Consider the following 14,293-nt stretch of genomic DNA (forward strand, 5'->3'; position numbering starts at 1 on the left):
AAAAAAAAAACACCGCTTTTAGGTTTAAAATGTATAATTTTGGCTCTTTTTACGTCGGCCTTTTTAACGCCGGTCCGTTAGGCCACGAGCTCTAAAATAACGCCAATAAGAGCCGGCGTAAAAGGGTCGATAATTTGAACATCAACTTCCCCATCCCTTGATTCAGTGGCAGAGATCTCTGACCTAGAACCAGTCTTTCATTGAGGGGAAGAACAGGAAACGGGAGGTTTTATTAGGCTGCTATAAAAGTAGTGCACTGATTACTCTAGGAATTTTTCCTGAATAGAGAATACCGAACGTTGGTCCCGTGTAGAATAATAAAGGAGACAAAGTGAGGTAATAACTAAAGGCTTGCTATTATAAACATTATCTACAAAATCAATTTTGTTTTCTGGTGATTCTTTCTCACTTTTTCAATATTCCTGGATTAATTACGACGTCTTATCGAGCTGATAAAAAATGAAAAAATGTTTAAAGACGTTTATCAACCTTGATTCAACCTCAAGAGTGAAGAAAGCGATTGAGATCTATTTTACTCAAAGAACCAGGTCCCCTCATATTGCAATACGAGATAGGTATATCAATATAATCCATAATAAAAACTAGGCTTCAACCACTATCAAGAAAAAATATACAAGATTAAATGCGATATTGGTCTAATACGAGTGCTCGTTTGTTCTCATCTACAAATCCTACGGCGTTTAAACCTACTCAGACTATAGATTAGTAATATATACGACAGTCAAAAGCAGCCCACGAGGCGATCTTTTTTAGGAGGTGTTCTGAACACATGTAGGAGCTAGAAAACTTGATGTGTTCTGAGATGCAATGAGACAGGGGTATCGAAAAATTATGAAAAATTGGTGTGTTCTTGTTGCCTGGTAAACCTAGAAAGCTAAAGAAAGCTAAAGAAAGCTTCAGAACACATCTTTCAAGGAAATAACATTTGTAGGCAAAAGGTTTCTCCTTAATTTCAGAACACATCCTCCATGGAATAATGATAAGTTTTGGGAGACATAGCTACAGGTTTCCTAGAAATTAGAACACATCATTTGAATAAAAAAACTTGAAGACCATAAAAAGCTCCCTCCTAGCAAATAAGAACACATATTTCTAAAAAATTGCTTCGTCGGCTGCTTCTAGACAGTCCTGGTAGTGACACGATCACTATACGCTCATATCATAACTCCACATAAAGATCTTAAGATCTTTTTAAAGGTTTGTTCCTCGTGTCAAAGTTTGTTTGTTCATTCGTCTACAAATTTCGCTAACTGAAGATGATCCAGCAGAGCAATTTTTATTTTCTTTGGAGCTAACGTAAAAATTTTCCCATGGATTAAGTGTCGTCGACGGAAAACATGTTTCTGGTCTTTCAAAACAATTTCAAAAAAGGAAAATCAGTATGGAAAAGTTTGCAAAATTTCATCCATTTAACCCTGTCCAGTCTACAGGCTGCCCACGCAAAGCCTCGTTTTCACAAGAAACTCGTCTCCGGACCCCAAATATAAATATTTTTAAAAAACTGGATGTTTAGATATTCACTAACGCAGCAAATATGCGAAATTTCAGTCAAATCAGACCATTTCTTAAGTCTACAGTGTGCCCTAAAGTTTCAGCCTCGTTTTGACGAAGAACTCGTCCCCAGACCCCAAAAATCCAAACTTTCAAAAAATGGCAAATTATATCTGTAGATATTCACCCAAGGGCCAAGTGTGCAACGTTTCAGCAAAATCTGACCATTGTTAAGGTCTGCAGGCCGCCCCTAAGTTTCAGCCTCGTTTTGACGAAAAGCTCGTCCCCAGACCCCAAAAATCAAAATTTTCAAAAAATGAAAACTTAGATCTGCAGATATTCCCCCAAGGGCCAAGTGTGCAAAATTTCAGCCAAATCAGACAATTTTTGAAGTCTACAGACTCATTCGGAGTTTTTCAGTTGACATTCGATGTTTTATCGATGATTTTATCGATTTTAGCCGTTTTTTTCCTACATTTTCATCGCTTGAGTTAATTATTAGTGTAATATTTTGATGGCTTTTAGTATTTACAAGCAAAATGCATCATAAAAGTGAAAACTCATGACCTAGAAAACTGTTAAGTTCATGAAAATCGATTAAAATCGATTAACTCGATAAAAGTCAACTTTTAAGTCGATTTTCTCGACACTTGCACTAGAAAATCGCGGAAACTTTTCGATTTTGTAATCTACACATACTAAATCGCGAGTTTCCACCAAAAAAAGTTAGATCTAAGAGATGTATCACGAAACGAAACAATTTTCGACCTCAGCAGCGGGACTACGAAGCATGACTGGCGTACCATTTTGAAAAGTAGTTCCGATTTGCTCGAATTCTGGACTTGATCGACCAATCATAATCAAGTTTAGTAAACATTACGTACAAATACGTAATCGATTTACGTCAAAGAGAATTCTCGGAAAAAAATCGCCTGGACTGGATAGAAAACCATAGAACAAAGGTGAGAAAGCAAAAGCGCCTGAGGTCTAAAGATTGTACACGTTTTTTTATAAGAACAAACTAAATAAGAACATAAGCCAGAATATGGAAGCAAATTGGCCAAAATATCAAGAACAAGTTAGAACATGGCTTTTTGGACTCTGAAACTAACAACTGAGGCCGTTATTTTTATCCCAACTGAGCAACCTCGTCCCTGCGTATCCCACGGTATATCCCATTTATTTACGTTACTGATTGACGCCAGAGAATACTCTGAATAAATGTTTTCGAGCCAGAAAAATTAGTGGGGATAGAAATAATAGCACACTATTTTGCAGTGAGGATTTGCTTATCCGATTATTTTAAGCGTGGACAAAATTTTAAGTAAAATTTTTAAATGGGGGCGTTATTTTAGCTAATTTTTCCAGTGGGAAGGGTTCCCGTTTGGACTGTGAGAAGGGTGTGTGTTAACAATATTTTTATGTATAGGCTTAAAACTTAAAAGTTAAGAACATCCTAAGGCTTCAAAAATTTTGGATGTTCTTATAAAAAAAGGTATAATTGTACAGGGTGTCCCTAATTAAAGTATCGAGTCGAAACACAACTATGAGTAGAAAGTTTTATGTGCATGTTCACAAAATTGTATTTTAAGCTCTCCCTCTTTTTTTTTTCTTTGTCATTACGATTAATTTATACGTTGTAACTACCTTTTGTAATAAGCCTGTGTGATGGAGAACGTTCTTATATTTTAGCGATAACACACACAAACTTTTCTACTCAATCGCATGTTCAAACTCGATACTTTAATTAGGGACACCCTGTAGAAAGGGTGCGAAATATAATACTCGGTCCTTTTAATGATTACACCAATTAAATTAGTAATAAGAATATACCCTGAGTATCAGAGGTTGAGTTTTCAAAGAATGTATTAACCTCTGAAGACCAATAATATAAATTTTATCGCGCATGTGTCAATCTATTCATTGTAGTAGCAGTGGGCTATAGAGACCTTTTTTTTCAAAATTAAGTTTGCATAATTTTTTTTGGTTGGTTGGGACCCAAATAACATAAATCTAAGATATTTTTGGATATTTCCAAAAAATGGCGGTTCTCCGCCCTTTTTTATGCCCAAAATGGGCCATTTTCGGGCCATTTTGCTTGGAAAAAAAATCTAAAACCTGCTGTGTTGGTGCTACAACCATCAAATTGGGCTCAAAATGATCCTTGGAAAAAAGTAGGATTAGAATGTAACAATTATATACCTCTGCCATATATATAAACTTAAAAAATTAGGTTTTTCGGCCAAAATTGACCAAAATTGCGAAAAAACAGGGTTTTGCCTGGAAAAGAATATAAAATCTGTTCTGTTTGTGCTACAAGCCTCAAATTAGGGTCAAAATATTCGTTGGAAAAAAGTAGGATTAGAATGTAACAATTAAATACTTCTACCATATATGTAAACTTAAAAAAATTTGGATATTGGGCCAAAATTGACCGAAACTGGGGAAAAAAGGGTTTGCCTGGGAAAAAAATTGTTTTTGCCTGGAAATAAAACCTAAATCTGCGCTGTTCGTGCTACAAACCTCAAATTAGGCTTAAAATGTTCCTTGGAAAAAAGCAGGATAAGAATGTAGCAATTATGTACCTGTAACCATGTATATAAAATTAAAAAAATTAGGTTTTCAGGTCAAAATGGACGGAAACCGGGAAGACACTGGGTTTTACCGGTTTCCGTCCATTTTGGCCTGAAAACCTAATTTTTTTAATTTTATATAATTTTATATGGCCCATTTTGGGCATAAAAAAGGGCGGAGAACCGCCATTTTTTGGAAATATCCAAAAATATCTTAGATTTATGTTATTTGGGTCCCAACCAACCAAAAAAAATTATGCAAACTTAATTTTGAAAAAAAAGGTCTCTATAGCCCACTGCTAATTGTAGAAAGAATCAAAGATGAAGTGCAAATTTTAATGTCTAGCAGACTGGATGCTTTTTCTCTGAGACTGTCTGGCGAAAATCGATTAGCTGAAACAAAGAAAATTTATATGAAAACATTACTGACTCCCAAAACAGTTGTCAAAGCGTTTACGACCCTTTGAATTTGGAGTTAATTGCAGCATCGTTGACAAAATTTAATTGAATTTAGTTATAAGTCAGTCGTTTTTATAAACAGTTCTCCAACAGTGGGGGCAGTTCTTTCATTTTATGCAAAAACCAAACCATTTCACTGCTTCAGAGCGGCCTGGCTTAAATTTTTTGGTGGTGCAAACTATGAATTTAGCACCCCTGGTATTTTTGTCCTTATTTGCGCCCTCCATTATTAAGTGAAAATATTAAACTGTAAGGAGCAGTGACTGTTTGAAAGTAACCCTAATCCCCGATGGGGGGTACTAGGGCAAGATGGGTTACGGGGATGCTCCGCTGATCAGGGTACCTTTTTTAACCTCCACGAGTCCCAGGTAGGGTTGCAAAAACACCAAAATAGAAAAATCAGTCCCTCGTAGGGTGCCTATTTTTGGAAAATTTTGGGAAAAAGTAGAAAATTTGAGAAAATTTCGGAATTTCAGTCCCATTCAGGGTCACTTTTTTTGCAAATTTCGAGTCCCACGTAGGGTCCATTTTTCGAACCCCAGCGGAGCACCCCCGTCGGTCGACAAGGGTAGTACCCCCCCCCCCCCGGGCCCTAATCTTTGAAATGGAAATTTTATGCCTGGATGGTAAGTCGATTTAGTCGATTTTAGATATTCTTGCTTTCTAAAACTCTTATCAGAAAAATTACCAGATAATCTTTAAACTTTTGCGCCGCTGGTCTTACTTTACTCTCTATTAAAGATCAATGGCTGAAAGAGGCCTCAAAAATTCAGAAGTTGGGAGGAAGGGTTCCTTGTAATTGTGGCGCGGCAGGCAAAAAATTTTGGTGTAAAAAGGCCAAACAGCTTAAGAGATCTTCTAAAACGGAGAAATTTAGTCAGTATAAGACCACAAAACCACAGCGAGAATCGACAAGTTTTGATCATTTTGGCAATCTCTCATTTTGGGGGTGAGCATTCTCTTTAACCCCTGGTGGATACACTTTTGATTCAATATTGAATGTTTTGAAAAAATTGAGACAAAGGATGCAAGAGGGTAAAATCAAGAAAATAAAGCGCCGCAGGCGAAAAAAATTAACATTGTACTCATAGAAGGCGCTGTAAACGCGGCTAGTTCGAAACACGGGTCACGGGTCACGGGGCATACAATTTACAGACCGGAAAAAATATAACGATATCATGACGTATAATTCATAACACGTACTACATAACACATATAATAGTACTGACGTGTTTTAAAATGATTAAATGCTGCAAGATAGTGGTTTTAGAGATATGAGTATAATTACGTCATTTTTATTAAAAATTCATAATGGTAGGTGGAAAATATTGACACATTTATAAAATACCATCATTTCTACGTTATTATCCATTAAAATTATGTTCATACTCAAGGTGATGGAGGGGATATAATGAGATATGATTTAACAATAGCCGTACTATCATTTTCGTGAGAAAGCTCGCTTTTCAGGCGATGGGAGTTGTAATATGTATATTACTTACGTATAACATATAACATGCATATAACACTAAAAGTGTATTATTGATAATATAAGCTTATTATATGTATGTAATATGTTGCGGTGTTTTCTGGTCTGCATTATACACGATGCAAACTTCGAAAGCACGTGGAAAGCACGTGGTTAGGTTTTAGCGTTTTAAATAGTCATACGTGGATAAAATACCTTAAATTGATTTTTTCGATAATTTTTAGTGTTTTTAAAACATTTTCTGTTTGAATTACTTTGATCTGAGCTGCCCCGTCACCCCGTGCCCCGTGCCCCGCAACCCGTGACCCGGACCCGTGACCCGTGTTTCGAACTAGCCGCTGTAAACGTGCCGAAGGGCGCCAAATTGCCCAATTAAAATTCATAAAGAATTTGGCGCCCCCCTTAAAAAGCACTTTTGGCGCCCCTCTCAGATCTTTCTGGGTGGTGCACTGCACACCCTGCAACCCCTGCCAGGCCGCCACTGCTGCTGATAAATGTTGATGCTCTGAATTGATATTCAAAGAAATGCTCGCCCTACGATTAAAAATATTACGAGGTATGCATGCTCATAATCTCATATATCGTGCATTTTTAATGAGCTCTTTTGTTGATAGGTAAAATCTTATTGGCTAACTTAAGTGTTGGAAATAAAATGGGACGAGATTCATTGTTTCTGACATTGGTGTAAGAAAATATTTGGATTGAAAAAGGGCCTGTAAACTTTGCAATCCTTCATCAAATGACAAGATTTTTCGATCAACATTTTCTTCAAGGTGAACTCTATTGCTTAATACTTACCTCCAAAATTCTCCAGCGACTTTTTGTCTACAAATTGGGTCTGAAATTGTGTGTGCTTATAAAGAACTTGTCATTTTCTGGCTTGAGAAAATATCTTTTCAAAACAAAATTTAATGGATGACAAAATTGAACGCAAGCTTATTTCGTGGAGCTAAATTTTATTTTATTCTTGTATATTAGAAGGCTGGAAATCTTCGATGCTGATAGTAAGAATATTCAGAGCAAACTTGAGTTCTACTAAAAAGTCCTATTTCATCGGGCGAGCCTAGAATTTCTTTTGATTTATTACATAAAAGAAATCAAAAGACTTTAACGACCAATTTCCGACAAATTCATCTCCTGTCTTTCTTTATACCTCTATGGCGACACACACCTTTGGGTCTGCTATCTTATTGCAAACAATCTATTTTCGGTGTATCTTTGGTTTAATTGTCATTAAGCCAAGAGAGCTCTACCCCTCTCTTGGAGAATAAAAGGTTGAATGACCAATTTTCGACGTTAAATCTGGAATGCTAATATGTAGCGATCAAAATCTGATGTTTAAGCACGAATCTTCATTGTATATTTTTACAACCCTTAGAAATTTATGAAAAGGACCGTTGATGAGAACCACCAAGACTTATCAATCTAGCGTAGTGAAAAAGCACCCACTGTATCAATATGCAGTTTACTATTTACAAATTCCCTAGAAACCTCCATAGTCCTAGTGTAATTGAAATGAGTTTCTTTCGAAAGAAATCTTTTACATGATTCCCAATTGTATAACAGTAATTACTAAACTGTTAATTATGGAAATGCCACTTTAATTGAATCGAAATGAATAACAGCTTACCTTGGTAAGTGATTGTCAGCCACATTGCTCCGCATACCGGATCCAGTCTTCATGGGTCATCAGGAGAGAATGCGTTCCGTTTCGGGGCCTTCCTCTCGACGGTATCAATAACGCACCGGCCCCCTCACTGAAATGAGTCCCAATCCAACTGGTTGTGGCTGGTTGAATTGTTGGTGACGACAAAAACAGTCATGTAGGTCCAACTTGCACAAGGCAATCGGTTGCCTACTTCACTGTCATTCTTCTTTATTCCTCTTGCCAAAACTCGTCATTTCTCTTCAACCAAATCCAGTGACTTGCTTTCTCAGTTACCTCTTCTAATTCCTTTATCGACTTGTTGATTGTGCGTTTGGGGAGGCCGATGTTGATGAGCCACTTCTTCAATCTATTGCCAACGAAACCTCTACAGCCAACTTCTACTGAGTGATGAGTTGCGTCCTGACCTGCATCTTCGCATTTCTCTAGCAGCTCTTCGTAACGATAATCTTTTCGTACTTGAGCAGCATTGATATTGTCCTCGTGGGGAACGGTCAATTCAACTAGGAACACAACCTTCCTTTCTGTGCACCAAACAACGATGTCAGGTTTTTTCGTAGTCGGGATGACGAAGGAACTCTGCTGCTCTGGTAAATCTGCTGAGATATTCCAGGTCCCTGTCCATCTTTTGTCATCAATCATTTTCTTGGCAGGTCGAATGAAGTCTTTGCCCTGGTCGCACAAATTTGATTGAACCGCAGATTTTGGTCTTTTGAGGTCTTTTGCCATTGTTTATTGCATCAAGCTGCTTTGCGGTCACATGGAACAAGATTTTGAGTACCTCGTTGTGCCTCCAGGTGTAACGGTTGAGGGCTAGAACACAGTTTGACAGAATATGTTTCATTGTTCCAGTTTTTCCGCATCGACATGTGTCATCAGTTGCCACTTTCCATCTGACAAGGTTTGCTGGGGATAATAACACATCATAAGTCGAACGAACAAGGAAGCTTAGACGTGACGTGCTCCAATTCCAGATTTCATTCCAGCTGATTCTCCATTCAACAACATTTTCCTCCCACTTGGTCATCTGACCTTGCTGTGCACATTGAATAATGTGTAGTTCTCTTTTCTCTGCTTCCACATCTTTGATGTGGTTGCAGACAGCAGCACGTCTTTCTTTTCTGTTCATTGAAGCAAAGGGCTTGAAGGCGTTAACTCCAAGACCTTTCATGTCCGATTGTGTCGATCCAACAATGTCCTTATGTTGTAACGACGAGATGAGTTGGTTAGTTTCGTCTTCTGCATTCCATTTCCGTGCTGTGTGTACAGCTGGTGGATTACTTCAGATCTCAGTGTCTGCTGACTCTCGCAGCATCATCACCGTACGCACCTTGCCAGCTTTGTAGATTTCTGATATGGCTGTTAAGGGTAACTGCAGCGATCCTTTCTTCCGGTAAAGAGCAGAAGTATTGGTCATTCGTGGGAGACCTATCCACCTTCTTATCTTGACATTACATTTCTGTTCCATTATGTCTACCCTGCTTACTGCTGTTTCATACATCATGAGTGGCCACGCAACTCTGGGATAAAGTCCGAACTGAAGACACCAAATTTTGTACTTCCCCGGTAGTTTAGTCTCGTCAATAGCTTTAAGACCGTCCTCCAGCTGGATTTGGATCTGCACACCTCTTCCTTTGTCATTAAGGTTTCCTTCGTACCAGCGACCTAAACTTTTTACTGGTTGCTTTTTTATGGTGGGCATCATTTATCCTGATATTTGGAATTTCCGCTGCACTTGACGTCCTTTAGAGAAAGTGAGGCTGCGTGATTTTTTGGCTTTAAACTTCATTCTGGACCATGTTATTAGTTCATCCAGTTTGTCAAGGACCTTTTGCATCTTATCATGTTCACGAGTTAGAAGGGTCACGTCGTCCATAAACGCTTTTTTTGGTGCTTGGACCTTGCCTGTCTCTTCAGTGCAATCTGCCGATCTGAGTATCATTTCCATCACAGCTATAAACCAGATCACAGAAATTGTACATCCAGCAGCAATCCCAACCTCCAACCGGTGCCACTCGGTTGTAAATGACTGGGTGGTAAATCTCATCTTGAATTTATCATAGTAGCACTTCATCAAATTCTTCACTTTCACAGGTATATAGAAGAAGTCCATTGCTTTCATAAGAACAGCATGAGGTACAGACCCATATGCGTTGGCTAAGTCAAGCCATACAACGTTTAGGTCCGTTTTGTCTTTCTTTGCTTCCTGAATGGTGTCCCAGATAGCGAAAGCGTGATCGATACAGCCAGGAATACCAGGGACCCCTGCTTTCTGGATGCTTTCATCTATATATCCATTGCTTTGCAGGAAGCTTACCGCTCTCTTTGCAATTATCCGCATGAAAATCTTCCCTTCGACATCCAAAATTGAGATTGGTCTAAACTGCCCGATCGTCTTTGACTCAGCCTCTTTAGGTAAGTAAATCCCCTCGGCTTGGCACCAGTCATCCACCAAGTTGCCCTTGCGCCAAAGCTCCCTCAGTAACAGGAAGAGCCTTTGGCGGAGTCGATCACAATATTTGTAAACTTTGTAGGAGACACCATTACCTCCTGGGGCGCTCTTGGCTCTCGCTTTCTTAACAAACTGATCTACTTCCTTGTTGTTAAAGTCATTCAATTGGAAGCCAACGCCTGGTGCTGCCGGGTATTTCAGTCCATCTACATTAGGTAACTCGTCCTGCCGTTTGGGATCGCTGTAAACTTCAAATAATAGACAGACTTTGTGTTATGATTCTCTATCACTGAATTATTTTAAAAAGCATTGATGATTTTTTAGTTGTGTTTTCAACGACGGGAATAAAATATCAACTTTGAACTTCATCCAAGATCTTGGATGGTCGTCATGATTACTTTTCTCATGGAACTATTATAGACTCTGTAAAAACAACGGGATGATTTTTACCAATTTCTCATGTACAAGCCTTGTCCGCAGTAATGACATTATTGTTCACCCTTCTTCCACCATCATGTTTTAACGGTAATAAGAATAAGGTGGTGCAATCCTGGAATGGCAACCTCTGGAATGGAAGAAAGATTCACCGATACACTCACAAACATGCCGTGAGATGACCTTTGAGTGTTATTCTATAGCGTCAAAATATTTTGAAGCCTTCGTTTGTTGTATTTTGAGAGCATTTTGATAATATGCTTTACCGTAATTGCGAAATTTACGAAAGTCTGCGGAACCTTAAATTAAAATGTACTTGAATGTTCTTAATTGTTTGACCAAGCGGTTGGTTCAAAGATCGAGAAATTTAAATTTTACTAACGCAGTCAACATGGACACTCGGCTTCATTATATTGACCTGGAGACTGCCATACGCGACGGCGATTCTTGGCACCTGAGGGTGGAATCCATATAATGATGATGATTGTTTGACCAGCGAAGCCTTATGTTCTTACATACATTGTTCTTATAAAAAAACGTGTATTCTGCGAAAGTAACCAAATGGGAATCATTTGAAAATCAAATGGCGGGAGGAAATTGTTTAAAAAGTGAAAAGAATATCATTGCTTGATAGCCGTTAAAACAAAGGAAAACGTGTCTTATGTATGTATGGTGAATTTGAAATACTCCAAATTTTCGCTACTTATCGTATCGTGGCAACAAAAAAAAGAATTATATCGACGAACCTATAATAAAAGAGGTTTTCACACTGGTGTTATTTTGAGTGATCTAAAGCTCTTCCAAAACAACCCCATCTAAAATCACATAATTATAATGTCGCATCTTGGCAAATATAAGAAGGGTAGTCCAAAACAAAATTGGAGGGAAAGATATCAACAAAGATTGAAACAATCTCGTGGTCAAACGATGGAAGAAGAACATTATGATAACAAATTAATCAATCATGGTGAGTAATCAATAAACCCTCAGGTTAACGAAGGATGTGTATGTCCTTGCTAACTAAAAATCTATAATCAACCCTTACGGCATAGATGATAGGGAAATCCCTCAAAGAGGTTTTCCCCAGATTTTTGTTTATCTTGGGTTTTAGAAGGTATGTAGGACTAAGTAGGTATAATCACAAACTTTCCTTTTTTCAATTTTTAGGAACTGGCCAATCGAAAGTGACTTTGAATAAGTCAACTATTTATGTGGTTGGAATAGTTGTAGCTGTTTTATTTGTTTTACTCGTGGTTGACATCAAGCTCAAGCTGGATGTTTCAAAACCGGCAACACAAGCAGAAGGAGAAGGACACCAACAGAATCATCAAGTCAACCATTCTCACCAAAAATCTTCACCTACATTCAAACAAACAACTCTCATACTAAAAAAAGATTGTCAACCTAAAAAAATATATTGCGCTGATGTTTTACATGAAGCTGTTAAGGGTCATTGGTCTAAACAACACCATACCATAAACCCATGGCAACAAGATTCAATTGAGAAAATACGAACAAAATTAGGACTTCCCATACACATGACTCGAAAGGATTCAAGGTGAACTTACAAGTTCGTTTTACACTTTTTAGACATTTTTTAGACTCTTACTTTCAACACCACATGATCTCTATCTGTAGCGCACTTTTATCTGGATTGTCGAAAACGACGAAATTATTTATTTTATTTTATTTATATTACTTCTCAGATGTGGCCTTCACTTTCCAATTCCAAATACAAGACTAGCAGCATTATGCAATTCAACAGGATCAAATTCACATTGCTGTTGCGAATCTACAGGATTTTGTGGAAACACAAAAGAACATTGTGGTCAACCAACATCATTTGATATGAAGAAGTTGATGTCTGAACAAAATGTTGCATGGCTGCCACAAAATAATGATTGTAGACTTGATAAGAAACTTGGGAAGAAAATATGGTGCAATGTACTTTCGAAAACCGTCAAGAGATTGATATTCTTTGGTATGCAAAATATAATACTTTCTGATAATTTAACCATCAAGGGATCTGTATACCGAGTTTATCGTTCTACATCTGCAATTTGAGCTTTACTAAGCTCCTTTGTACATTTCAAGGGATCCTCTAAAATAAGAAACCCTCCTCAATCAAAAAGTTATCACTGGGAAGGAAGATAACTTGGATACAAAATTATTCCTGTCGGAAATATATTGGATATATTTCAGTTATGAACTATAATCCGAAAATCCAATATGATATACGATAATAATACCATTTTCATATCTTTTCGTTATGCAGGTGACAGTCAAGCAAGAAATTTCTTCATTTCACTGGTATCGCTATTAACTGAAAACTATAAAGATGCAGGGATAGCAAAAAGATTTAGAGCTGACCCAAATGCTCAAAAGAACTGTACTGGTGCACACCAAATCTTGAATCACGATTGCAGAAGATTTTTGATTCGAAGTAGTAAAGAGGTTTATGGTGGGATATGCGACGGAGAACATTTTGAGATCAGTTATTATCCACATTTTGATTCGTTTGTTAGCAAAGACACCGAGAAAATGTTGCAAGGGTTATACGGTCAAATAAATACGTACGTCATTCTGAGCTCCGGAACTCATTTCAACTCCGACTACCGCAGCTTTATTCATTATTTCTTTGAATACATGGTCAAACTGAAAAAGAACAGTCCATGGCCACACTATCTAGTTGAAACACTTCATGAAGTGATTTCTCCAGAATCAAACACTAAGAGGCGAGAATTCAATACCCGAATAAAGCAAAAAGCAAAACAATTAGGTGTAGAGGTTTTTGATGGTACGTTGTTGAGTAAGAACTTGGAAAGTTTTGATGGTCGTAATTATGGGATGGCTTTTCATTCACTCAAGGCGAAAGTACTTTTGCATTATTTTTATAATAAGAATGCTGGATGTTGAAATATATGGATTACGTTTATCCTTAAAAAAATTGAAGTTAATTTTGACGATCCCTGATTTTGAAAAAAATTAGTTAGTTTTCTCTAGTTTTTTTTTCTTCTTATTTTAAGTTTTAGTTCGTCCGCCTTCCGCAGAATGTGACGGAAAGGAGACCCGGGGGGGCACCCGACTTCTAAGTGACGGCTAGACTTGTGAACAAGTCTGTTATTACTTTTCGCGCAAAGATTTAGAGTTGGGATACTAGTTAGGTAAAATCGGAAAACGTACACACGGGAAATTACGCACCGAGAAAGAGGGAAATAACATTGAAATTTGAGAATATCGTTCTAGATACGGTTTCCCGATTTTACCACTCTAGTAAGATTTTCCGATGTGATGTTTCTCAAACATCCGGTTATTTCATTCAACGACTATACTAGTCTAAGTGACGGCATGTACCACCGAAGAAATGGCTTGAGCATTGAAAAAGTACCCTCACAGTGCATTTTACCGAACTTTTCTGACCTTTAAAGTATAGTTCGTTTAATATCTTTTTTTGCTGAAGCCATCTGAAAATGAGTACATGAGTGGAGGTGTCGACACAATATGTAAAACAAATCCAAAGTGGGTTAAAACTATAAAGATACATTAGATTTTTACTGTCAGACTTGCAATTCAGCAATCCCCAAACACACCCTTACAGTGTATCCAGCTAAAAGCTTATAGTGCACTCTATCAAAAGTACACCCTTAGCCTTACAGTCCTTTTCAAGGGTCTCGAAAAACCTACCCTTAAGGGCGGCACATGCCGTG

General features: G+C 37.7%; 2 protein-coding genes across 2 annotated transcripts; one reads left to right on the top strand and one right to left on the bottom strand.

Annotated features, from left to right (window-relative positions):
• Positions 1 to 7,909: 7,909 nt before the first annotated feature.
• Positions 7,910 to 8,428, bottom strand: LOC136819962 (uncharacterized). The gene has a single exon (XM_067076193.1). It carries the CDS (start codon positions 8,426 to 8,428, stop codon positions 7,910 to 7,912), a length of 519 nt encoding a protein of 172 aa, XP_066932294.1.
• Positions 8,429 to 11,260: 2,832 nt separating this feature from the next.
• LOC136819965 (uncharacterized) lies at positions 11,261 to 13,588 on the top strand. Its single transcript, XM_067076197.1, has 4 exons — positions 11,261 to 11,553; positions 11,754 to 12,144; positions 12,293 to 12,567; positions 12,862 to 13,588. Exons 1-4 carry the CDS (start codon positions 11,421 to 11,423, stop codon positions 13,500 to 13,502), a joined length of 1,440 nt encoding a protein of 479 aa, XP_066932298.1. The 5' UTR covers positions 11,261 to 11,420; the 3' UTR covers positions 13,503 to 13,588.
• Positions 13,589 to 14,293: the final 705 nt, after the last annotated feature.

This window comes from Clytia hemisphaerica, unplaced genomic scaffold, assembly GCF_902728285.1.
Source record: "Clytia hemisphaerica strain Z4C2 unplaced genomic scaffold, Clytia hemisphaerica genome assembly, whole genome shotgun sequence".
NCBI lineage: Eukaryota > Metazoa > Cnidaria > Hydrozoa > Leptothecata > Clytiidae > Clytia > Clytia hemisphaerica.

Bases quoted from the DNA above. Each gene is read 5' to 3' on its own strand.
- LOC136819962 (XM_067076193.1), bottom strand. From the start codon at position 8,428: ATGGCAAAAGACCTCAAAAGACCAAAATCTGCGGTTCAATCAAATTTG.
- LOC136819965 (XM_067076197.1), top strand. From the start codon at position 11,421: ATGTCGCATCTTGGCAAATATAAGAAGGGTAGTCCAAAACAAAATTGG. The intron at 11,554-11,753 runs GTGAGTAATCAA...TTCAATTTTTAG, and splicing joins TAACAAATTAATCAATCATG to GAACTGGCCAATCGAAAGTG. The intron at 12,145-12,292 runs GTGAACTTACAA...ATTACTTCTCAG, and splicing joins ATGACTCGAAAGGATTCAAG to ATGTGGCCTTCACTTTCCAA.